This window comes from Polypterus senegalus, chromosome 11 (assembly GCF_016835505.1).
Source record: "Polypterus senegalus isolate Bchr_013 chromosome 11, ASM1683550v1, whole genome shotgun sequence".
NCBI classification, from domain to species: domain Eukaryota; kingdom Metazoa; phylum Chordata; class Cladistia; order Polypteriformes; family Polypteridae; genus Polypterus; species Polypterus senegalus.
In genome coordinates this window covers 57,622,682-57,648,918 of record NC_053164.1, presented here as the reverse complement: position 1 = coordinate 57,648,918, position 26,237 = coordinate 57,622,682, and the positions used below count along the sequence as shown (strand labels likewise).

Here is a 26,237-nt window from a genome sequence, read left to right as displayed (position 1 = left end):
ATGGCTCATTACTCTGCTGGAAGTGTCCATTTTAAAAAGGGTAGACTGTGTCCATAAATCAAGATTTTTCAGACCAGGTAACGCATTTTTTTTAGCAATCCAGTTTGATGATCACATGCCCACTGTAGCTTCAGCTTCAGTTTCATCCTGCTCAGGGCAATGGGGCACCATAACTAACTACAATAAACTACTATATATATATCACACATCTGTTTCTTAACCATTTTTTCCAAACACTGGGCCAGGGAGGGTAGGTTTTTCCCAGTTGCAGCAAGTAAAGGAGGGAACTACCGATGCATTACACACCCACATTTGCTCCAACATGATTAATTTACAGTAACCAGATTACCTAATGACATATCTTAGGACTGTAGAATAAAAAAGCTGATAACAGCAGGCAGCTCCACAAATACAAGGATAAACATGTGAGCTACACAGATCTGATACTTCAGCCATGAATCATTCCAGTGTCCAAACACAACTTAATATTCACTTCATATTCCATAGTCTCACATTAAATTAACAAATTATGTACTTTAAAATGTTACTGTTATAAATTCAACTGCTGATTTTATAAACAGTAAGAGTCTGTAACAACATTATGTGAAGCATCTTCACTCTAAAAAAAGAACAAAGGTTCTAACAGCAAGAATGTGCAATGGCCATAATTTTATTGATAGTATCAACAATACTAAAAATATGACATGTGCAAATCAATCTTCAATAAAAGGGTATCTGTCAATGTTTCAACACATTTGTGTGTTCATCTGTTTCCTGTGTCTCTTTCAATCCAACAGATGGTGTCTCACAAACATTTGTGGTAATAAAATGCACTGCATTTGTCATTCTAACAGATAGCATATCACAATCATTAAAACTGCTTTTATGAAACCTGTACCACATGGCATAAAACATATGCATTGCAATTGTCATTCTGACAGATGGTGCATCACAAACATGCATTTCAATGATATAAATATTTGTAATGCACCACCTGTTGGAATGGCCACTTCAATGCATTTTATTACAATATCCATTATAAAATACATTCCGATAGACGGTGCACTGCAAACTTTAATGATGGGTTCTACTATTCCAACCCATCTTAGGTGGACAGCACATACATTACAAGTAGTAAAGTTGTTTAACATAAAATTAGGAATATACCTTCTTGCTAGAACTGTAATACTGTCTTTAATGAAACGGTTAAACCGTGGGCATTAACAGCAGATACAAAGTACCACATTTTGAAAATGTTCAAACTAATGTCTTGACGATTTTTAAAATCTCACTTTCTCAGTTTTTGAAGTCAAGCTGTATTTACCAAACATGAAGAAATCCCCTCTGCTTCATTATATTAAAAAGAGAGAAATGTCTCAGTATCAATTAGGGCATATCAAGATGATAAAATAGTTTGGATGAAATACTTTAAGTAACATCTTACCTTGTGTCAGGGTGATCTGATCTTGTGGAATCTGAAGTTTTTTTGAAGCTAATGCTTTGGCATCATCTTCATTTCTCGCACAAACCCATACTCCATCACTGTCATTTTGCTAAATTAATAAAAAGATTTTATATGGCAGTGCACTTAGTTATATATAGTTAGTAACTATACAATTTCAAGCAAAAATGTAAATAATATACAGTATAATGAAGAAAATACTTTCTCCTGAATGATAAATATATGAGTACAGCTTGTGTAACTGTCAGAAATCTTGCCAGTTCTTTCAGCAAGCAACACAGCTTATACATTGCAAGTTGATAAAACATTACAACACCTTAGGTGCATTTTTAGTTAATGCAGTCCAAGTGAAACAATGCCTGATCAGGTCACCTTTAATTAAGGTTTTAACTCAAAAAGACAAATGCCACACATAGTGTTCCATGCATTTTATAATGGTTTCAATTTCTCCAAAAAAAGTTGAAGGGCCATTGTCAAGATCCAGGCAGGCATGTAATTTACCAGTCTTGCCATATATTAAGTTAATGTAACTCAACTACAGGCAAGGTCTCAGGCATGCAACACAGAGTGTCCAAGGTCTGGTCATTCTATGGCTGCTTAATGTGCTGACAGAAATAATGACTGCATCAATAACAGGAAAGTGTGAGCTCAGTCCTATTCTGCTTGCCTTAGAGAAAGGTAACCTGACAGCTACTCTCTCTTCAGACTCTGCACACCTAACTGTCTTGGGCCAGACAAAGGCTTTGATGGACTCATCACCAATGGCAATAGGTTCTCACAATACAGCAGAAAAATGGAAGGTTACACACAGCTGTCCTGAAGATTCTGTCCTGGCCTGCCTTCTTTTCTGATTTTACCCTCACAGATCACCTTTCGATCATCCTTGGTCACAACATCCATAGACATAACCTTCTCTCTTTAAATTGCTAGCAACTTCCTCAGAGCCTTCAGCAGGAATGGAATAACATTCAGAGAACCATTGCTTCAATGTCCCAGATACTGCAGAACTGGAAGAAAATGGTTTTCAATGCTCACAGTTGTTATTGTTTTCCACTTTTGTCATTGTACTGTTTTATTTTTATTAGTTTTATTTGCTTTTATTTAAGAAATGAAGGTAGAAATTTCAATCCAACAAATGTTGTGGTTTTTTACCATCTATGTACGTGAAAATAGATGTATGCTTAAAAATGAGCTGTAGGTAATATCATTTGCTTGATTAATGAAAACATTTCCTAATTTCAATAAACAACACTTTAAAGTATCATGTTTAGTCAATACCCATGGTTTAAGGATATTTACATCAATGTAAATTTGCATAGCACTGTAGATACAGATTACTCTCTTTTTTTCCATTCAAAAACCTACCATTTCTTTCTCATATGACCCTGTAATTGAGATCTGGTATGCTGGAATCTGATGGCCCCACCAAAGCTGTCTTGAAATGCACCAGTCACTGTCAAGATAGTAATATCAATTTGCCAATGATTAGAAATGTGAAAGTAGACTTTAAAACCTGGAGCCTAATTTATAAAAAAATTAAATAAAAACTGCATAGAATGTTCCTATATTTTAACATACAATTATTTTCTAAAAGTTCCTATGAACAATTTATAAAACATCTGTATGTGCAAATAAATGTTCCTAAATCCTTCCCACTCAAACCCTGTTTACAAATTACTAACATCTTAAATTTGTGTGCATGTGAACAACAAGAACAAGAATGTTGTCTCTTCCCAAGTAACACCTTTAATTTTTACTTTCTCGTACATATAGTATAGAGACAGAATAGGAAACATGAAAAAATTCAACCTCAAGATTTTGATGAATCTTGTCGTTTTAGACCTTTCCAAGTAAGAAAATCCTATTTTTGAAATTATGTCTGTCTGTGTGTAAACACGATAACTCGAAAATGCTTTGACCTAGGTCAATGGGATTTTGTGCATATGCTTTATATCAAAAATAAGGAATTCTACCAACTTTTGGGCCACTGGCACTTTAACTGAATACTTTGTGAATTTTCAAGTAAACTATGGTTATAATTACAAATACATGATTAAAACTTTGTATAGATATTTATAGTGATAAACAGCAAACAGATATGAAATTTGAGAAAAATTACTCAACCAGAAGTAGTATTTTATTTAACTCTTTGAGGGCTGAATATTTATTTCAAAAAACATAGTTTCTGAAAAGCAATAGTTTCACACAGAAATCAACATAAAATATCTGTTGTTGCATGCTGTGGCTAGCAGTTTGTCAAGAATTTGCAGCAAATTTGCTGCCAGGCTGTCTTTGTGTGCCTGGTGCATTGTAATCTGGTTTCTACCTCTTATTATTGTTAAGTGGCAGTCCTCCCTGGCGAACATTGTCAGTACAATGATTAGCTGGGTACCAATCAGCTAAAGCTGCAACCTCACACTCGTTTTCAATCACTTGTATCAAGAGCTGAGTCCGACAAGTCATCGTCCAGTTCAGAGATAATAGGCAAAACGTCTTTCATGAAGTATTTTGCCTTACACATTCGCTTTGATCTCTTACCAAATGTCAGTGCCATTTTTGCCGTTGTTACTCACGCGAGCACAGGAGATGGCGGTCAAACCAATGAATCTAACTTTCCTTCTAGAAACAAGAATCCAAATAAAACATAACGGGTTGTTTTGTCACAGTTTACAGTCGATTACCATCATCAAAGCCTCCTTTTGACAAAAGTCAACATCAGCCCTGAAAGAGTTAAACAACCATCCAAATTTTTTGTATCATGGAAATATAAATGTGTACACGATATTAAAAACCGTATTCAATATAACACATTCTTTCAATAACTATTATTCATTTTGTTAAATTATATACATCGTCAGTTTAACAATAACGTGTAAACATTGAATATGCCATGTAAATATAAAGATGTAATGGAAACAATAAGTTGCAACATCCCTATCGTGTTTATGGTAGTTCATTTCATTTTAGTTTTTATTTCCACAATCATTATCATAATTATATGCAGCTAAATTCAGTTTTACCTATAGCAATTTATTGCAACAAATATTATATAATGCTAACACTTTTTCCATGTTTTTAGGTGACTATAACTCTTTTTAATTTGCACAAAATCTAGGTAATACATATGTAACCATGAAAAAATGCCGCCACCATTTTTGACCTCCTTACGTGCAAAAATATCATTTTAATATAAAGTTTGATTATAAATAGAGATAAATGATTGTGTATCAATATTATCAATTAGTTATGATGAGAAACAAAGACATATGATATTTGAGAAATATCACAGAACTGGAATTGGTTTTGATGACCTTTTCCTCTGTCTCAGTATACGAGAAAGTCAAGGGGAGCACAGTCCCGTTTTTTTTTTTGTTTTTTTTATGGGAGGATATAATGCCATATAAAGATCAAGAAATCACCCACAAACAACTCTGTTAAAATAGCAGATGACTGGAGTATTTATTGAACGTTGGTGCTTCTTACTAATATGCGTGTTCATTCACTAAGATTGTCACATGTATGCAATCACACATACGAATCCTGTTGTTTGCTCAAATCCCCTCTTAATCCAACCTTGAGCTCTTTAATCACAAACTGTAAAGACATGCATAAGGGCAGCCTTCAAGACAACAGGCAACTTTCAACTGAGAGTAGGCCGAGATATTCTGAGTCTGTCTGCAAGAAATAGCATTATTGCGCATGTTGGAGAGGAGGAGATGGGACTGCTAACAGAGGTATGGAAGGATGACTCTTAGTATCTGATAACGGCAAAAAAGCCACTTTCTTGCATCCTCTCAATATGTTAATTCATTCTCATTTTGGCTGTTGTTTTTTTCTTTGGGTTTTAAGGCGTTCACACTTGATGTCACCTGAACTTAAAATATTTTTTTTATTTATTTACTTATTTGTTTTTGCTTTCAAAAAAATCTTGCATAATTGCGAGTGTCTGTACACATACTAAGAATGTTTTCATCGCTTTGTATATTGATTTTAACATACAATTAGATCTATTGAATTTAGGATTAACTTTGTTTCTGTGATGGTTTTATAAATGAGACCAAAACGGCTGCAGTTTTTCTACACATGTAATGCCTGAGACTTATAGTTTTTATTAACTTAGGATGCTAAAAACCTCAAAAAACATTTTTTCATACACTTGAATATTTGTTTTCTAATGTTTCAGTTTGCACTATATCCTTTACATATTTGTTTATTTTCTAGCTGATAAAAATAATTCTCTTCAACAGCTATATGTTTAACTTCTACTATTCTACATACACAGCATATTAAATAAGCAAAAACAATTTTTAAGGCTATCAATGCTATATTACTGCATAATCATTAATTAGTTAACATCCCTTTCCAAGTATGCTATTCTTAATAACAGTATTCCAGGTTTGTTAGGCATTAATTAATGTACAGTGTAAAAAATCTCCAAGACTCAACGCTAATGTACCTGATAGATGATAACCATGTGTTCCAAGTTTTCCTGTGGAAATGGGGAATAAAGTCCAGATTGCCAGACTCCACTGCCTGTAACAAGAATGACCTTAGTTAAAATTTTATATTATTACCTTTTCTGCCTTGCATTTAAGAGTGGTCAGTTAGGACCTTAGTCTCTGATGCAGTTCATGTAGCTGTCCACTCTGATTGATGATTAAAAGAATATTCCTCCCAATAATTCCTACAGCAAAAACAAATTAATGTGTCTTAACTAGGACTTAAAGTTTATGCTTGAAAATGTAACTTTTCTACACACTTTATGAAAAATGAAACAACCAAAAAGTGCAGACACCTCTTGTCTATTAATAGCTTTTAAAGTTTAAAGTTTTTTGTTTTTTTTTACAGAGGAATACACTTAATTATTTTCTTTTTCTCAATCATAGATGTTGGTTTGAATGACAGAATTAATTAGACAGAAGAGAATGTTTCAAAAATAACACATAGGCTCTATCTATCTAGTCCTGTTGAATTCTCCTCCATCCCCAGTTCAGTTTACAAGAACAATGAATTGAACAGAAGACAGAAAAAAATGTCATGACCCTCACCTCCACTGCTCGCTTTGCCATTTCATCGCATCTCAAAAACCACTGGCTCTTCAAAAGAGGTTCCACAACATCACCAGTGCGGCTACAGAAGAAGCATGCAGAGAGTGACAAGAAAAGGTTGTGAAAGTTCAAGAAAAACAGTAACAAAATAGTAATTGCTAAGTAGAAAATATGCAAATTACAAAAGGCGCAATAAAGAGAACATTTTAACAAAGGCAAAACTAATGAGTACCTGCACAGTGGCAGAGCCATAGCATGATCATAAGTTCCTCTGTATAGTCCTTTCTGCTTTAAAGCCTCCAATACTCGCTCTCTTGCCAAGAAACGTTTGACTCCCTATTAATGTACAAAACTCAGTAACTGATAAGATTCATAGTAAGGACATTTCATTTTTTGTTTACTGAATTTGAAAAATAATTACTCAAACTGATTCTGACATAAAAGCATCTATTTAAGAAGAAGTCAAAGACTAGTCCACTTAGAGCCTGACTCTGAAACAAATAGCTACAGCTTACTAAAGCCCACAAGAAATATATAAAATAAATAACTATATTTAGGTGTGTCTAAGGACATGGAAGAAAAAATCATTAGAAAATGTCAAACATTTAAAAAAATGACCTAATTCTCAGGGCAATATAATGAAGACATTAAACCAATATATATATGAAGATGGAGGAGATGACTCCAGATATGTGAATGACAGAATTGTCAACAGTAGATAAATGGCAAAGTGCTACATTATGCACTAAAGCAGATGAATATTTTGTACAAAAGACTTCTCCCTGCTCTGGATAAGCTGGCCTGCAAGATGGATGAATGAATAGATGGATAGATGTCATCCTCTTACACTACACTTTATACTAAACTGATGTAAATGATACAGACATTAAAAAAATCCTTCTAGCTATGTATTAGATACTTCCAATGTTATTGAGAGAACAATAGTGAATAACGATTCCAATATAACTATCACAAATGACAAATAAAACTTAAACTTGAAAATGGCATGCCATAATTTATGCATGACTACTATAGTATTGTTTTTCTAGAAAAGAACTGCTTGTAAACATGGTTCTAATGCATTTTCATGTTAAACTTATGGAATAAAAAACATCATACTCCCTTAGGACTAATGATGTAGTTCATTAAAACATAGTACTACATGTACTACATCTGTTTACATCTTTTTAAACAATCATAGCACATGTAGCTTAATGCCCAGACTCGGTGCCACAGAGGGTCAGAGGTGGGAACTAAACCACATTTATTATCATTGAGAATGGACTTGACAATTAAAGCCCATTACACTGATATTGCGGATCCTCTTTATCACAATATTTGAAGGGAAAAAAATTGAATAATCTGTGGCCACAAACAGTGTTAAAAAGTTAACACTATAAGCAAGGCATTGTTCTAGTTTGCAACAATTACTATGCTAAAGCCATTTTATATTTACCATGGACTAAAGTTTTCCATATGTGGCACTGACTTTTTTCAGAAAATTTTATGAATATAGAAGCTGTAAATGTAAAGCTGTACAGTATTTGAAATAATCTTTGGAACTCTCAACCATTTTTGTGCAGTGGATGCAATCCACAAAGAAAAAGACAAACACCCCATCCATTTCCAGTCTCCTTCAATTAACAGAATTTTTCTTTGGTTTCTTGTGTATTTGTAAATGATCAGCCTGTATTGCTTGCATGGCTAGATTTGTGACTTGTGTGTAACTGTTTGTTTTGCTTTATTAATAAAACAAAAATCAGTTGTATAAATATATATTTTAATCAGTCTGACAGGATAGATCTATGGTGGCACCTTCCTACACCCATAATAACAAACAAAACGTAAAGATTCGTCCAGATCAGTCAAATATTCAATGAAATTAAAAACCTTTTAAGCCAGTAACTGGAATAAAAACGTATCAAAAGTAACTACCTGTAGCCATTCTCCACAGAGCCCAGTCATAGTGCCATCTTCATGAATTACTGAGAGACGTGGAAGACCATGACGCTCAGATATCTCAAAATCAACAGCATCATGTGCTGGAGTGCATTTTACTGCACCTGTATATAAACAACATTTTAAAATCATGATATAGTATCAACTATTATTGAAGGGCAACCTTTCCACATAATGACTAGAACATTATATAAAATGTACAAAATATACCTCAACATGCACCTCTAAATATTTATAAAAATATAAATAAAAAACCATCAAAGCATATTTTGATATGTTCTTTAATCAACTGGACTACAATTAACCTAAACATACTTTTTTTACCATAAATATGTTACTTAATTGCGTAATTATGTTCTGGGGATCACATTATTATTGTTCATAGCATTTAAAGTGATATAAAATATGGAGGCAAAAAAGTGTAATAAAAAGCAACTTAAGTAATAAAAAAAAACCTGTTTTCAACAACAGTTTTATTTTTGTAGTAAACCAGTCAACTATACAGCATCTTAAGTGTAAATGAGAAAAAAGAATTTAATTTACTACAATAGCTGATAAAAATTTGGACTAGGTTAAACCATCAAAGGACAGCTTTATGTGCACAGAAGTAAATGCATTTGTGAGACAACAAAATTTTGGAAAAATGTTACAGTAAAACAGGTTTCTCATTCAAATAAATGAAAGGTTTAAAAGTATGAAGTATATGTTTAGCAGAAGCTGTAGTAGCTACAGTAGTATCTCATGCATAGAGTCAATTACCTGTTCCCAGATGTGGATTAACCAAAGTGTCAGTAAGAATGGGTAACATTCTTCCTGTAAATGGATGACAGGCATGCTTCCCATGAAGACACTAAATAAAAAAATATAAGGTTTATGATAGTACAGCAGTTACCGGGTTTTCTACCTGTTTTACAAAAATTAATCATGTTAAACTGCACACTGGAAGTCAAAACTAACATATGTGTGTGCAGATATTCACACATTCACTTATAGTGTAAACTGCTTTAATAACTTTTAGATAATGGGCATTCTAAAATACACTCATAAATTACTGCTGAGGATACACTGACTGCCAGGATGAATGTCTTTATTGTACATAGCTCTACATACAGTTGTTATGTTAAAGAACCATCATGCACAGATTATAGTCCAGTAACAGACCAAAAGAGGCTAATAAAGTATCAATCTGTATGCAAAATCCAAATTGAGGTACCTGTTTTATTATCCTGTATAAAAGATGACTTTCACACACAAAACATAGTAAATAACTTTAGATATACAGTGAAATAAAATCGTAAAAAAATATTGCAAAGACAAGAATAGTGGCAATTATAGTAGACTAGGTTTTATCCAGGGCTTAGTTCAACCAGTGATTCAAAGACATAATCAATAAAATCATATTAATTTATCTATTTATATAGCAAAATGGTACAGAGAGTGGTGATTGGAGCAGAATTCATCTGGAAAATTGACATGTTGGTGAAGGGAACAGAAGAGATGAGTAGGTGATGGGCAGGTACGGCGTCAAGGAGAGGAATGAAGAAGGTGAGATGATTGTGGATTTTGAGAAAAGGATGGACATGGCTGTGGTGAATATGTATTTTATGAGGAGGGAGGAACATAGGGTGACATACAAGAGTGGAGGAAGATGCACACAGGCAGATTGTAGTCTATGCAGGAGGGTCAATCTGAAAGTGATTGATGACTGCAAAATGAAAGCAGGGGAAAGTGTAGTTAGGCAGCTTAGGATGGTGGTCTGTAGGATGATGTTTGAGATCAAGAAGAGGACAGGAGTAAGGGCAGAGCCAAGAATCAAAGAATGGAAGTAGAAAAAGGAAGACTGCAAGGTTGAGTTTACGGAGGAGGTAAGACAGGCACTGGGTTGCAATGAAGAGTTACCAGAGAGCTGGGCAACTACAGCAGAAGTAGTAAGGATAACAACAAGAAGGGTGCTTGATGTGACATCTGGACAGATGAAGAAGGAAAAGGAAATTTGGTGGTGGAATGGGGAAGTACAGGAGAGTATACAGAGGAAGGGGATGGCAAAGAAGAAGTGGGATAGTCAGAGAGATGCAGAAAGTAGAAAAGAGTACAAGGAGATAAGGCATATGGCGAAGGCTAAAGAAAAGGCTATGATGAGTTGTATGAGAGGTTGGACAATAAGGAGGGAGAAAAGGACCTGTACCGATTGGCTAGACAGAGGGACCGAGCTGGGAAAGATGTGCAACAGGTGAGGGTTATAGAGGATAAAGATGGAAACATACTTAAAAGCGAGGAGGATATGTTTAGCAGATGGAAAAAGTACTTTGAGAGGTTGATGAATGAAGAGAATGAGAGAGAAGGTTGGATGATGTGGAGACAGTGAATCAGGAAGTGCAACAGATTAGCAAGGAGGAAATAAGGACAGCTATGAAGAGGATGAAGAATGGAAAAGCCATTGTTCTAGATAATATACCTGTGGAAGCATGGAGGTGTTTAGGAGAGATGGCAGTGGAGTTTTTAACCAGATTGTTTAATGGAATCTTGGAAAGGGAGAGGATGACTGAAGAGTGAAGAAGTGTACTGGTACAGATATTTAAGAATAAGGGTGAGGTGCAGATTTGTAGTAACTACAGGGGGATAAAATTGATGAGCCACAGAATGAAGTTATGGGAAAGAGTAGTGGAAGCTAGGTTAAGGAGTGAGGTAATAATTATTGAGCAGCAGTTTTCATGCCAGGAAAGAGCACCACAGAGGAAGAAGTAGAGAAAAGGCCAGAACCTGCAGAAAGCATATGACAGTGGGTCTCAGGAGGAGTTGTGGTATTGTATGAGGAAGTCGGGAGTGGCAGAGATGTATGTATGAGTTGTACAGGATATGTACGAGGGAAGTGTAACCGTGGTGAGGTCTGCGTTAGGAGTGACAGATGCATTCAAGCTGTAGGTGAAGTTACATCAGGGATCGGTTCTAAGCCCATTCTTATTTGCAATGGTGATGGACAGGTTAACAGACAAGATTAAACCGGAGTCCCAATGGACTATGATGTTTGCTGATGACACTTTGATCTGTAGTGAGAGTAGGGAGCAGGTTGAGGAGACCCTGGAAATGTGGAGATATGCTCTAGAAAGGAGAGGAATAAAGGTCAGTAGGAACAAGACAGAATAAATGTGTGTACATGAGAGGGAGGTCAGTGGAATGGTGAGGTTGCAGGGAGTAGAGTTGGCAAAGGTAGATGCATTTAAATACTTGGGATCAACAATTCAGAGTAATGGGGACTGTGGAAGAGAGGTGAAAAAGAGAGTGCAGGCAGGGTGGAGAAGAGTGTCAGGAGTAATTTGTGATAGGTGGGTACCAGCAAGAGTGAAAGGGAAGGTCTACAAGATGGTAGTGAGACCAGCAATGTTATATGGGTTGGATACAGTGGCACTGACCAAAAACCAGGAGACAGAGCTGGAGGTGGTAAAGTTAAACACTAAGATTTGCACTGGGTGTGACGAGGATGGACAGAATTAGAAACGAGCACATTAGAGAGTCAGCGCAAGTGGGACGGTTGACAGACAAAGTCAGAGAGGTGAGATTTTATTGATTTGGACATGTGCAGAGGAGAGATACTGGGTGTATTGAGAAAATGATGCTAAGGATAGAGCTGCCAGGCAAGAGGAAAAGAGGAAGGCCAAAGAGGAAGTTTATGGATGTGGTGAGAGAGGACATGCAGGTGATGGGTGTAACAGAAATAGATACAAAGGACAGGAACATGTGGAAAAAGATGATCCACTGTGGCAACCCCTAATGGTAGCAGCCAAAAAGAAAAAAAACAGCAAAATGGCACTTTCTTTACCTCATGAAAACCTATTTCTACGTAAAAAAAATAATCATATCTTTGACTGCTCACCTCAATGCTAATAGTGTAGCCAGAAAACCAAAACCTGCTTGCTACATATGACAAATGCATGGCAATGCAAGTTCTTCACAATTAACTGGCTTTTTTAGTATAAACATTCAAGCCCACAATAATTAGATGTGTACTTTCTACTATTCAGAGAGCAAGGATATTACATTTCACAGTTTTTCAAAACGGCTGCACTTTCACCGATAATAGAATTTTATGTAAGTCATATTTTGTGATATCTCCACCACAATAGCTGGACTATGTAATTTTCTTTATGTTCAATAAAACAGATGCATCTTTACTAATATATGGGTCATACAGTAAGTGATAGCACTCTCTCCACAAGACTTTGTGCTCTGAAGTAAGAGGAGCCTGCAGCAAAGGAATTATTCACCACATCCAAGAAAGACTGAAATTGTATTAATTATTGTGTCTTTAATAAAGAAAACTGTCAAGCATTCCTTCTGATTAAATGCCCTATAAATGCTGGGTAAAATCCTTAAGGATTATTGACGTTCTACTGATCAGAATGCTCTTGAGCCAGACAGGATTAAAACAAGTGTCTAAAAAGATAGACATGTCCCACTACAAGATATGATGAAATACTGCATTCATTCTTGAATTCGTTGAATTAAATACATTTTTTTGGTATATGATAAAGTTGTAACAGTAACAACTCACTTTTAACCAGCTGTAAACACCCTGATAGTCCTTATAAATATGCTTTATATTCATTATCCTTTAAATGTAATGGAAATAAATGCATCTTTATTAACCTAACACTTGTCTGAAGTGAATGCGATTCATTGAAATGACATATTTCACTTACTGTATATCGTGAATCATCAGGGTGGACAACAATGGCCACATCACCCAGCATTGTTTCGAGGCGTGTAGTGGCAACTCTAATTTCTCCTTCTGAGAGACAAGAAATTACAGTTAAAACTTAATTGTTAAAATGTTTAAAAAAATAAATAAATACAAAACTGCAGAAGGAATTTAGCAAACTTAGTATGTGGTAGCCATGGTAAAGTTTTATAGAAAGCATACATACCTTCTCCATCTAAGGGGTAGGCAAAATGTGTCATCGTGCCAAAAGGTATTTTCTCTTCATAACCTGGGACATTTAACAGTGTTTTTCCCAACAAATATACATTATCCACCTGCAATAAGACATCAATTTTGACAATATCCGAGAGTGTTTGTATTTTCTGTATAATGCTTAAATGTTTTTCAGTACAAAGTGCTCAGATATCACTTTATCCAAAGACAAAATACATGAAGTATTGATATGCCCAAAAAACACTGCAGTTCTTCTTTACTTCTAGAGATTTACTATAATGTCAGAGTCAGATGTATAACCAATTTCTCACAAAGTAAGTGCAAAATGTAATGAGAACAACATTCTCAGAATTTATTTCCACTAGTAATTGGCTTTCAGTCCACCTTCTACTTTTTCATTTTCTACTATTGTTGCAACTAATAAAACAACTCATAATACATATGGTGCCTGCAGTACTGCAACAATACCAAATGCATGAGTGTTTTGTCCATGCATTATTTCTAATACAATATAAGGTGTCTGAGGGCAGTGTGGTTATTGCTTTGTGACAAAGCAAAATTTCCTTAAACCTTAACAGGTTTGTTTGTAATATTTACAATAATATTGCTTGCAACTGCAACAACTTCATAGAGCAGAGGTCTCCTCCTTCCAATGATTTACAATTAGACTATCCCTATATTTATATCATTCCAGTCTGCCTTTATACAACCAAATATATTCAACGACAAAGGAAAACCAAGATAGTCATACTGCATAATGTGCATTACACATGGCCGTTTCATGGCATATCCAAATAACAACTGAGGCCCAACAGCCAGTGTGATTATCTGGAAAATGGCTGCTAAAAAAGCAATGAGAATGATGATTATAATGATGATGATGTCTTTGATAATGAATGTACATATAATGCTGCTGGTAGATTGAAGGGGTGTGGCACCAAGAATTAGAAATGGCCCTGAATATACAATACAAAGTGACATCAGAAATATGCCATTGGTGAGATACTGTACATTAAAAACAAATTCTATCTGGGTGTTAATACGACATGCAAAAACAGCTAAAAGGAGTTTTAAGAAATCTGGAGATTATTTGCGGGACAGTGCAACTTAAACAGTTGAAATATAGCAGCAGCTATGAGTTCACAGTCACGCACAGTCATAAAAGGAAATAATCATGCACCTAATTGGTAAGCTGTTTTTTTTTTTGTATTAAAGAACTGATAAACTTATCATACAATTAGGGTTCGCAAAATTGTGCAGGGTAAAATTCCACGTTAAAATCCTCAGCCAAAATGTGAAAATGTATTTTTAGGTGAAAGTTTCAATGGTATTGTGTAAAAGAGAGTCAGTATTCATCTTTCAATTCTCTTAATATCACCTAATTAACAATTTCAGTTCAAAGGGCACCCATTTCCTGTCAGCGTCTGCTTTACCTTGTCTATTAATAAGAGTAATGGCAAAAGACTGAAAATAGTAGATAACAATTAGCACTTATGCTGCCTTCTTAATATCCAGCATTATATGGCATGCACAAGGTTAGGTAGCAGCAAAGAACTGTTTTTACATGAAAAAAATGAAAATCTTATCTAATCTGTAAAGATGAATCATTCAGTCATTTGTAGTTCTGCCAAAGTACCAGCAATATGCAGTTAGAAATAGACTCACCTCTATATCAGATATAGCTGATGTCAGGGCACACGACCAGTTCACTAATCGTTCTCCTCTATAGATGAGCCCTGCCTCATAGAGTCTGACAAATGCCTCTGTTACAGCAGTGGAGAATTTCTGAAAGCACAATGACAACATGGGTACTTGACTAGAAAACATTCCCTGCCCAATAACAAGTCTATATTTAGATTAATTGTTCAGCTCACTTTGTCCATTGTAAAACAGACTCGCTTCCAATCTAGTGAAGCACCCAGTTTCTTCAGTTGATGGTAAATTTCATCCCCTTTTCTGCAAAAGCACACTTAACATATTAACAAAGGTTTCAGATATTGATGACAGTTACTCAAATTAAACACCTTTTAATGTGCACAGTCTAATGGATGTCAGATTTCCTAAGTATCTTTGAAAGCCTACATGCTATTAGTGCACGCACATTTTGATCACTTATTACAGAAGTTAAGATTTTGAACATGCAAGCAGAATGCAAATTAAATGGCAGAAACAACCTTTACCTATGAAAAATATTTTTAAAAAGGTAAATAACATATAACAAATAACAAATTAAGCAGATTACTAACTAAACACAAAAATTAATATTTTGCATGGCATGTTCCAATTTGGAAAAAAAATGTGGACTAAGCAAATATAACCTTCAGGATTGTTCCCCCAAAATTTGGTATTTTTGAAGTGTATTTTTGTTTCACAGAAAAAGGGTAAATACAGGGAGATTCACTTAAAAGAGGCCCCAAATATTCTGTTGTAACTCCTGTTAGGATGAAGCAATCTGAACCAAAAACATACGCTATATACTTTGATGTATGTGTAATCGATTGCATTACATGCAATGCTGGAAGTGGTTTCCATTTTCTGCCAGACACATTTTGCCACAGCACTCCATATTCCTGAACGTATTGGCAAGCATCTCAGGGGGAATAGCAGCAATTTCACGTTGGATGTTTTCCTTCAAATCTTCCACAGTGTGTGGCCTGTTCTGATAGACTTTTACTTTGAGCATACCTCAAAGGAAGAAGTCTGGTGGTGTCAGATCCAGCAACCATGGTGGCCAAAGCCTCTTTGAAGTTGCCATGTTGTCAAAGGAGGATTCAATTTCTGCCATGCTCCTTGCAGATGTGTGAATTAACCTTCCTATAACTCACAATCAACCAGCTGATTCTGACATGGCTTAAACAAATTGGTGACACAATAGGTTCGCACCATGAAGACACTCTGCTCAATACTGTACACAATAATCCTTTTGAGAATTCGAGTGACTAAGTGAAGGGGTACGGGAGGTATGCGTCTAGAATTTGCAAATGGAGGTTAAACGTCACAATGTCCGGAGCCTACTTCATCGCTCCGACACAGGAGCATCCCGGCTTGTTCGAAACTCCATATACTGTGGAGCACATAGCAAGTCATTTCACGCAGATTGCTTCATCCTAGCGAGAGTTATTACAGAATATTCGGGGCCACTTTTGAGTGAATCTCCCTGTATTAACCAACACAGCCTATTTCATGTCAAAATAAAAATAATGCTGAACTAAAAAGGTCTGCATACATTTTCAACAGCTAAACAACGGACAGAATTTGGTGTTAGATGAGCTTTAGCAATTATTGCACAAAAACATCTCTACCTTGTGCCAGCCACCTTCTACTAGTCCTGTAGTATGTAATTGGAACAACAAGCATCTCATTCTAATACATCTCACCTGTAAAACACTGACCACAGAGATCAAGCATCCTGAGTGCAAATTCAGCATCTGCTCAATGTATTTGTGGTGTCTGCATATTCTCCTCATATCTACTTGTGTTTTCCTGGGGGGTAGTACATTTTCCTCCAATATCCCCAAGACATGTGTTAGTCTGATCAATAGTGAGTCACTTTGAAAAAAAGTGTCTGCTAAGCAAATAAATGCAAATGTAGTATTCTAAAACAGCTTCCATGTATATGTATACCCTGGCAAGGATTGTTGCCACCTGCTACCAGGAAAGGTTCCCCAAACCCCTGAATTAGATTAACAGGGTTTATTAAAATATGTCTGTACATATACACTACACATATTCAAAGGTAGTATTGGTCATTCTATCTCTATCAAAAATAAGAACTTTATTTTACGCTAGCAAAATACCCGCACTTCGCAGCGGAGAAATAGTGTGTTAAAGAAGTAATGAAAAAGAAAAGAAACAAAAATAACGTAACATGATTGTCAATGTAATTGTTTTGTCACTGTTATGAGTGTTGCTGTCATCAAGGATTTGATTATCATTATTTCTTTCAATCAGGTTCGTATTTGGAGGACGTGTTGTGTTCAAATTATATTCCGTGTTTGTCAACCGTTGTAAAGATAACAGGTTTCATTCATCAAAGTGTTCACTACCCAAATTGGTACTCGTGAATCTAAGAGGTTTAACAGGCATTCCCGGTATTAAGTTGTGGATTTACCTGTGAATATTTAGCGGCAGCGTGTCTATGAACTTGTGGATCTGCCTGCGAGTATTTAGCGACAGCGTCTCTATGAACTTGTGGATTTGCCTGTGAGTATTTAGCGGCAGTGTGTCTATGAACTTGTGGATTTGTCTGCAAGTATTTAGCGACAGCATGTCTATTAACTTGTGGATTTTGCTGCGTGTTTTTGGCGGCAGCGTCACAAAGATGTTTCCGTCTAGCTGCATCAAAAAATGTACCACAACGTCTGACACGCCTCCTTTTTACTGTTTTCTCACAGCTTAGATTTCTGCTGTCATAATCAGTTTGAGATTCGGTAAGTGACAGTTCTTTGATCGATGGTGATCACCTCGATAGACATGTTAATGGGGGTGCAGTTGGAACGGTAAAGGAAATGGGTACCTGAACAGTAAACTAAGTCTAAAATACCTACACAATAACTATAATCGTAATAAATGAACAATAAAACAGCAGAAATCCCGTGGATTAAATAAAAAGGCTGTAGTTATCAGCAGGGAGACATGAATACCGTAGCGAAGCAAGGAAGGGAATGAAGAGACCGGAGCGACAGACGGCCTTATATGGGCAGGCAGCCAATTACGTGGGAGGTGTGGGGATGGGGGACGCAATATAGGCAGGCAGCCAACTACATGTGAGGTGTGGGGATGGGGGACGCAACGCCACCTCACACGGCGACCGAGCTGCAGGCTATCGACGCATATATGTACGTAAGTAGGATTCAGTTATGACCGTTACTCGTAGAATTTTGAAATGAAACCTGCTTAACTTCTGTAAGTAACCTGTAAGGAATGAGCCTGCCAAATTTCAGCCTTCTACCTACATGGGAAGTTGGAGAATTAGTGATGATTAAGTCAGTGAGGGCTTTGCCTTTTATTAGTACAGATATACAACTCCAGAAAAATCACTGAAAAATCAAGGGTCATTTTATATTTGTTTTTAATTATTAAACAGAAATGGTAATGTGTTGAACATGTCACTCTGTAATAAATTACTTGAGCCAAAAATATGTAAACATTTCATTCATTCACCATTGTCCCAACTTGTTTACATTCTTTATTATTGAAGACCAGATTACTGAAATTGATCTTTGCAACACGGGATGCAAGGAAGGAACCAATCCTAGATGGAATGACAATCCATCACAAGAGACACATACCTATTCACTATATACTAGAGGATATTCACAAAGACACAGGATGACAATGCAAACAATGGCTCAGCCAGGAACTGAACCTAGATCAATGGAGTACTGAGACATCACACCTAACAATGTTTAAAAACTTTTTATTTATATTTTTTCAAGTTAACTCAGTAAACATTCAGCCACCAACAATGGACAAGTCCTGCCCTCCTCTCAAACATTTACAACCATACCCATGGTCCACACACTTCTCATTCGTGTGAATGCTATTGTCAGACACAGTTCCTGTACTCTAAGCTCCAAGTGGGGTCAGAAATAAAAGACAAAGAGTAGAAGACAAAGTAGAACGTCACAAAGAGGTTAAAAAACGTTGGCGCGATACACACGCAGAGCAGGTTAGCGATTATGAAAGTACTAAATAAATTATGAAAGTACTACTTCTCGAAAAAATAATAGTAAAGATCACATTAGCGCTAACAAATGGAAATTATTACTCAGTGAAATAACGGAGCAGCAAAAAGAGATTTAATATATGGACATAGGTGATATGACAGAAGTATGTAGATATTGTTGGGATCGTCTAATTTGTGTTGCTATCAGGGAAAAGTTGTGTTTCTTCCCAATGAAAAGGTATATCCGCAAGAATTAAAAGATTTGTCGTTTGGTGAAAATGAAATCCACATACGCAAGTGTCAGAGACACGAAGTGGGGGTTGGCAAGCGAAGCGAGCAGGGGATCGAGCCTAACCACTGTCAACCGCAGGGCCATTTATCTCTGCATGTTTATTCAGTTCAGTTATTAAAGAGCTACATTTACTTGGCACTGAAAAGTCAATTTACCGTGCCTTACCTCAAATGCTGTATTTGTTTTTTTTTTTTTTTTTTTTTAAATAAAAAAAGCAAACTACTTTCATGCAGAGTATCGCCATTGTGACACTTTGGGAATAAGGATGAAAGAAAAAATGAATGCATATGTAAATATATACAGTACACACTCACATACATGCAGTACATACATAACTAGAGTAAATACAAACTCTTTTATTAATGAAATAATGTCATCTTATATTTAGTCAAACTAATGTTCAGTTTTTTGCATTTTCTTCTTTATTGCTGGTTAATTACTCACTTTTGAGCACTGTGGCTTAACAACTAACTGCATGGGCACAAAATACATTTAAGTGTTTCATTCTTTAATGTGAGCACGTAAATGAATAAGACTCATTATTTAAATATGAATATATCAGCTTTATAAATGATTAAGAAATCTTATTGACCATACCTTATATAATCATGAAATCATATTTAATGTAAGATTGTAGAGAATGTTTGCAGTACAGACATCTGAGCAGAAGATGAAATAAAGAAAAAGGGATAAGGCTAATTTTTGGTAGAAGCACAACACCAGAAAATCAAAAGAAGAATTTCCAAAGGAAAAGGAAACACAGACATTACAGTATATACATATAATGTGTATTATAACAAACCAGTAATGGCGCACTGCATGTACACACTTGACTTCAGCATTCATAGTTTTCATACTCTTTCTCTGTACATTTAACATTTGTTTGCTCAGAGGTTGATGCGCTTGCTGCTTCCTGAGCAGCTCTTCTTGTCTCCACCCTAACGGCCCGCTTCTTCACTTCTTTCGTCAGCATCTTTTCACGTTAAAAGTGATTAAGTCATTGTTTGTGTTACAATTACTTAGTATGTTTTCTAAGTGTGCAATCTGCCTCAAGAATGATTTAAGATATGAAGAGGCAGGGGAAGTGACAGCGAAGGTGGTAGGGATGAGAATGGTGCCCATACACATATGCCGAACGGCCGCCCTGCTGCCTGCTGCTGAGAGTTGATTCTAAAATAAAATCAAATAAAAATAAAAAGAGGAATAACCTTGAGGTTAATCATCACCCCGAAAGCGCATAGTAGATGTCACGTAGTATACGTGTACCAAATTTCAGGTCAATAGGTCAAACAGTTTGTGAGCTACAGGTGATTTAAAATCCTGGACAGAAAAATGAACAGCCACGGTAGCGTATTATATAAGAAGACTAGCAAAATACCCGCGCTTCGCAGCGGAGAAGTAGTGTGTTAAAGAAGTTATGAAAATGAAAAGCAAACATTTTAAAAATAACGTAAGATGATTGTTAATGTAATTGTTTTGTCATTGATATTGAGTGTTGTTGTCATATCTATCTATTTATATATATCTGTATATATATATTTATATATATCTGTATATATATATATATATATATATATATATATATATATATAGCAAAATACCTCGATTGGCAGCGAGAAGTAAAAGAAAAGGAAACATTTTAATAATAACGTAACATGATTGACAATGTAATTGTTTTGTCATTGTCATGAGTGTTGCTGGCATATATATATAAATATATATATATATATATATACACATCTATACACATATATATACACAGTTATATATATATACATATACACACATACATATATACATACTGTATATATACATACTGTATATACACATATACATATCTACATATATACTGTATATACACATTTATATATACAAATCTACATATATATATCCACATATATATATATATTAGGTGGGACTCGATTAAAAAATTAATCCAATTAATTAGAGGCTGTGTAAGAATTAATCTTGATTAATCGTATGTAATCGCACGTAAATTTGCCCCAAATCGCAAATGGTTTTTTTTAATTTAAAAGTGTTTTAGTGGGCGACAGAATCAAATAATAGACATGTACATGAATATTGTAAACTGAAGCTGCTTTAATTTCTGAAAAAAAAAGCCTTTAAACTGCATTTGAATTCAAAACAGAAACAAAAATATCATCCCTGGTTAAAATTGGGCAGACTTAAAAATAAAGTGGTAGTTTAAGTACTTTAAGTAGATTTTCAGAATAGTATTGTCTTTAAATAATAATAACCAAAATTTCAACATAAAGTGCAGTTTTTCTTCTGAAAAAAATAAGTCAGAAACATAAAAGGTAATTTGACCAACTTAATCTTTAAACTCTGAGTAACCTTAGCCAAAATTATTTTGTACATTAGGCTAAAACAGTGTGATCATTGAACATTTTGTAATTAGATGTAATTAGAATTACTAACGGTCACGGAAGTCCAATGATCCCCAGTAAGAGCCACAAAGTCCGCTTTCTGTAATGCATCTAATTTTGCTTGCTTTTCATTGTGCACAAAACCATGCTTTTATCAAGGCTTCGCTCGGAAGTCGAAATGATCAGTCGTAGGAACGCGCTTTATTCCGACTCTAACATTTTTGTAGCTGTGATGTGTGCATCAGTGTAATGGATGTACCAGGAAATGATGCATTGACAAAAGTTCCGTTTGCTTGGAATTGAAAGTGTGATTAAATGCGTTATTTTTAACGCGTTATGGAGTACATGCATCGAAGCTTCTCAGCTGTGCTTGTGCTAATAAAGGGAAACATTTTAAAAATAACGTAACATGATTCTGCGTTAACCGAATATTTTTCATACGTCCCAAACCAAGGAGATGCGAAGGTAAAATGAATCAGTAGCGCGCGTACATACTCAGTGCATTCCCTCTCGGGAATCGAACCTCGAATGTCGGCATTAGAGGCGAAGACTCTACAATTGAGCCACAGCATGTGGCTTGTCTATCGAGTATGTACTGTAGATAGGGGTATATATATACATTTAAATATATACCCGCGTATCGCAGTGGAGAAGTAGAAGTTATGAAAAAGAAAAGGGAACATTTTAAAAATAACGTAACATGATTGTCAATATACAGTAATTGTTTTGTGAGTGTTATTGAATGTTGCTGTCATCAAGGATTTGATTATCATTATTTCTTTCAATCAGGGTCGTATTTATGCGATGTGTTGTGTTCAAGTTACATTCCGTGTTTGTCAATCGTTGTAAAGATGACAGGTTTCATTCATCGATTCGTTTCTTACTGCATCAATAAACAGCTCGTCTTCTTCTTTATCTGAGACCTGACACACTGCATGCACGGGTTTTTTTTACACTGTCTTCCTTTAGCGGACATTGACTTTTTCCACCGTGTGCTTTGTTTCCACAGTAGCTGCATTTATGAATATGCTTATCAGGCGCTTCATATTTTTGCTGCCTTTTCAATTGTGTAATTCGGTTTTGTTCAGCGCTTTTGGAACTGTTGCTTTTATCTGTGCACTGCGTCAGTTCACGTGAGCCACTCGGTGTACTTGCATCGAAGGTTCCCAGCTGTGCTGGTGCCATCTCGTGCTATGTCCATAGCTTTATTTAATGTTACCTTAGTCCTGGCACTTAAAACTTTCTCTCGCAGTTTCGCTGAGTTTGTGTCAAACACCACCCTGACCATCTCATCTTCCTCTCCATAAGCACAGTCCTTCACCCGTGAATATTTACCCGTGGCAGTTTGCTATTGGATTGCCGCTGACGGACGGCCTTCTATGGGCAGGCACTAAATTACAAACGCCAGCGGCAGCCTGTCTATGAACTTAATTTAAAGTGTAGGTTTACATCATGCTTTGTTTCCGAAGTAGCAGAACTCGCTTCTTATTGTTTCGCTGCCTTCTCAATTATATAATGCATGTTTTCTTGAGCGCATTTTTGAGGTCTTCCTGGTTTTCTATGTACTGCGTGATTACGTGGGAGGCGTGATGATGTCACACGAAACTCCGCCCCCACGGCGTTGAAGCTCATCTCCATTACAGTAAATGGAGAAAACTGCTTCCAGTTATGACCATTACGCGTAGAATTTCGATATAAAACCTGCCCAACTTTTGTAAGGAAGCTGTAAGGAATCAACCTGCCAAATTTCAGCCTTCCACCCACACGGGAAGTTGGAGAATTAGTGATGAGTCAGTGAGTGAGTGAGTGAGTGAGTGAGTGAGTGAGTGAGTCAGTGAGTGAGTGAGTGAGTGAGTGAGGGCTTTGCCTTTTATTAGTATAGATATATAGTGTATATGCACACATTATGAAGAATGCTGCACATCCTCTCTATGACACACCACCATTAAGTACTTTTAGTCAACATATTATTTAACAGAATTTTAAAACTATTGGGGCTCCTTTAATACCAATGACAAAATTCATTTATAATGCCTCAGTTTAACTGCTCTCTTATCATTAGCAAAGTTGGAAATGTTTTGTCTTTTTGTCCCCGATTCTTGTATGCATTTGAGAATGGCTGTTATTTGTTATAATATTTCTTATATTAAATATAAAAGAGTAAGTCAGAAATATCTATATTGAAGGTGTAACATGACATCCACTGATAGTATGTAAAAAAATTGCCCAAGTGAAGTGTCTATGAATGGATTAAAAAGTTCAAGAACGGCTGCGTTGACAGCTAAGGTTATCTACCCACATCCAACTCTGCTGATAGTATTTAACATCCTACTGTTAAATGTCTGGCAAACAGCTGCATGTTAATAACCTAGGAGACTGTAGTTGATGCATAATAAATAAAAGTTAAACTACTACAAAGTTATTCTTGCAAATGATTTCAGCTTCAACTAACAAGACCAAGTTTAAAAATGAGTGAATCCAACACAAAACTGTTTCCTGTCTTACATGCTTTACCCTGCCTCAAAGGAATAACTTCTCACACAATGTTCATTAACATGGTGTGCCTTTATCAGTTCCACGCAGTATTGGATAAGAACCTGTTACTTGAAGGCATCTCTTCTTTAAAGGGCATAAAAAGGCAGACAATCAATATGTTGATTCAGTGGGAATGTTACAAGAAAAAGAATGGGATTCAAATGATACTCTCATTCAAATTTCAATAAAACACACATTAATATGGGGAAAATGTCTTGATTGCCATTTTTGGTTTTTGGGAACTACAGTTCACTGTCAACATAAATGTGGTTTACCATTAAAGCTCCTCCACACCTCTAGAAGACTTTCCTTTGGGTAGAGAACTGGGTAATCAGTAAATGTGTGAAAGCTAAAATACAAATAATTGTCTTCTATCTCCCAATGACCCAAGGTAAATAAAATATATAATCATACTGCTCTTTCCATCTCCAAACTTCAGTCAAGAATTCCTCCCGGCTCATGTCTTTGCGTTGCAGTCCTTTATCTCTTAACAATCTCTTCTCCACAACTGCCTACACAGGAATACAGGGCCAGGGACAAGGAAAATACAAAGGAAGTTAAAGAAAATGAAAAAAGCAGCCATATATTTGACATCTTACAAATAACAAAGGACACACTAACATGAAAAATGCATCAACAATTACAAGTATGCAGTGTCATTTCATGAGTGCAATCAAAATTTAAATAGTGAACTTTTGACACAGAAGGGGAAAAGGCCATAATACATTTTAGCCAATAATACAGACAGTGCAGTTTAGGAGGCACATTTGGAGATTCCCGCTTACACATCAAGATGGCTACAGTGACTCCAAGATGGAAGATACTGGGGCCCTGTTGTTGCTGGTAAAGACAGCACAAGAACAGTTTACCTGCAGTGGACAAACAGGAATCACAAGATACTGTACCATTGTGACCTTGTGGGTTTGTTCATGAGGACTTTGTTTATCAACTACCTATATTTATTAAATTAGTGTGGCCAGTGTTAGAAGTTTAATATTCTATTCATTTTCTCTATAAATGTCGTAAACAATTGGGCTGCACTTCTGTTTTCTAGAGCTGGTTCAATTACAGACAAATCAGACAGGTGGCATTTTGACAGTATGGGATCAGCTTCAGAAAGCTGCAGGTCGGCATGCAAAGTAGTATGTCTGAATGCAAAGTACCATGTCTGACGTTAGCAAAAACCTTTAAAGCTCAGCAACCTAATATATAATTAGTTCACTACCCGGCTAGGATTTCTATCCTGTAGATTGTTCAGGAAGTTTGATAGTACTGATGGAAAGGCCTGTAAATTCTTTTAATTTCCAGGAAAACACGACTGGAGTCAGACGAGTAAAGTATATTGCGTTTGCAGTCTACCTTTAAAAGACTCCAATATTACTCTTTCAAGCTCAAGAATAAAATATGATTAAAAAGATTTTTCCGAGTATTCTTTGTGCAACTCTGAATTGGAAACACAACAATATGTTTTTAAAGAAATACAAATTACACAATTAATTAGACAATTAATCCAATATTAAAATTAAAAAAGGCAAACATACTGTGTTTAATTCAAAAACAGAACACCCTCAGAGCCAAGTTTAAACATCAAACAAAAGTAGCCGACAAGCTAAATACCAAAAAGAAATTGTCAACTAAAAATAAAATCACATAAACTCAAATATAAAATGAACACAAAAGAGAAATATGCCATTTCAAAGCAGTGAATAAGTTAAAAGTATAAAGGAAGAATCCACCAGGCAGCTCATATCAGGAGTCAAAGGTAAAATGCTTGAAAATGTTTGAACTTTCGTAAGTCCAACTCAGAAGAAAGCTTCACCAGTGAGAGAGTGAGGTAAGGAGTTTTGGGTCGTGGTCTGCCACTGGTGGGTTGAGAGTTGCTGTTGTTTGTTGTTTGTATTAGTAGTGGTTAATGAAATGGGTCAAAGCGTTGATAATCATGCTGAATTCATCAAA

At 35.8% G+C, this 26,237-nt stretch overlaps 1 protein-coding gene across 1 annotated transcript in view; it reads right to left on the bottom strand.

Annotated features, from left to right (window-relative positions):
• Window positions 1–26,237, bottom strand: part of vars2 (valyl-tRNA synthetase 2, mitochondrial) — a 102,093-nt gene that overhangs the window by 53,251 nt on the left and 22,605 nt on the right. The window contains exons 7-18 of the mRNA XM_039768695.1: window positions 24,696–24,793; window positions 15,274–15,355; window positions 15,065–15,184; window positions 13,392–13,500; window positions 13,167–13,255; window positions 9,229–9,319; window positions 8,446–8,573; window positions 6,743–6,846; window positions 6,511–6,592; window positions 5,919–5,995; window positions 2,828–2,915; window positions 1,445–1,553 (exon numbers count right to left, since the gene is read on the bottom strand). Coding sequence (XP_039624629.1) covers window positions 1,445–1,553; window positions 2,828–2,915; window positions 5,919–5,995; window positions 6,511–6,592; window positions 6,743–6,846; window positions 8,446–8,573; window positions 9,229–9,319; window positions 13,167–13,255; window positions 13,392–13,500; window positions 15,065–15,184; window positions 15,274–15,355; window positions 24,696–24,793 — 1,177 coding nt within the window. The remainder of the gene's footprint in view (window positions 1–1,444; window positions 1,554–2,827; window positions 2,916–5,918; window positions 5,996–6,510; window positions 6,593–6,742; window positions 6,847–8,445; window positions 8,574–9,228; window positions 9,320–13,166; window positions 13,256–13,391; window positions 13,501–15,064; window positions 15,185–15,273; window positions 15,356–24,695; window positions 24,794–26,237) is intronic.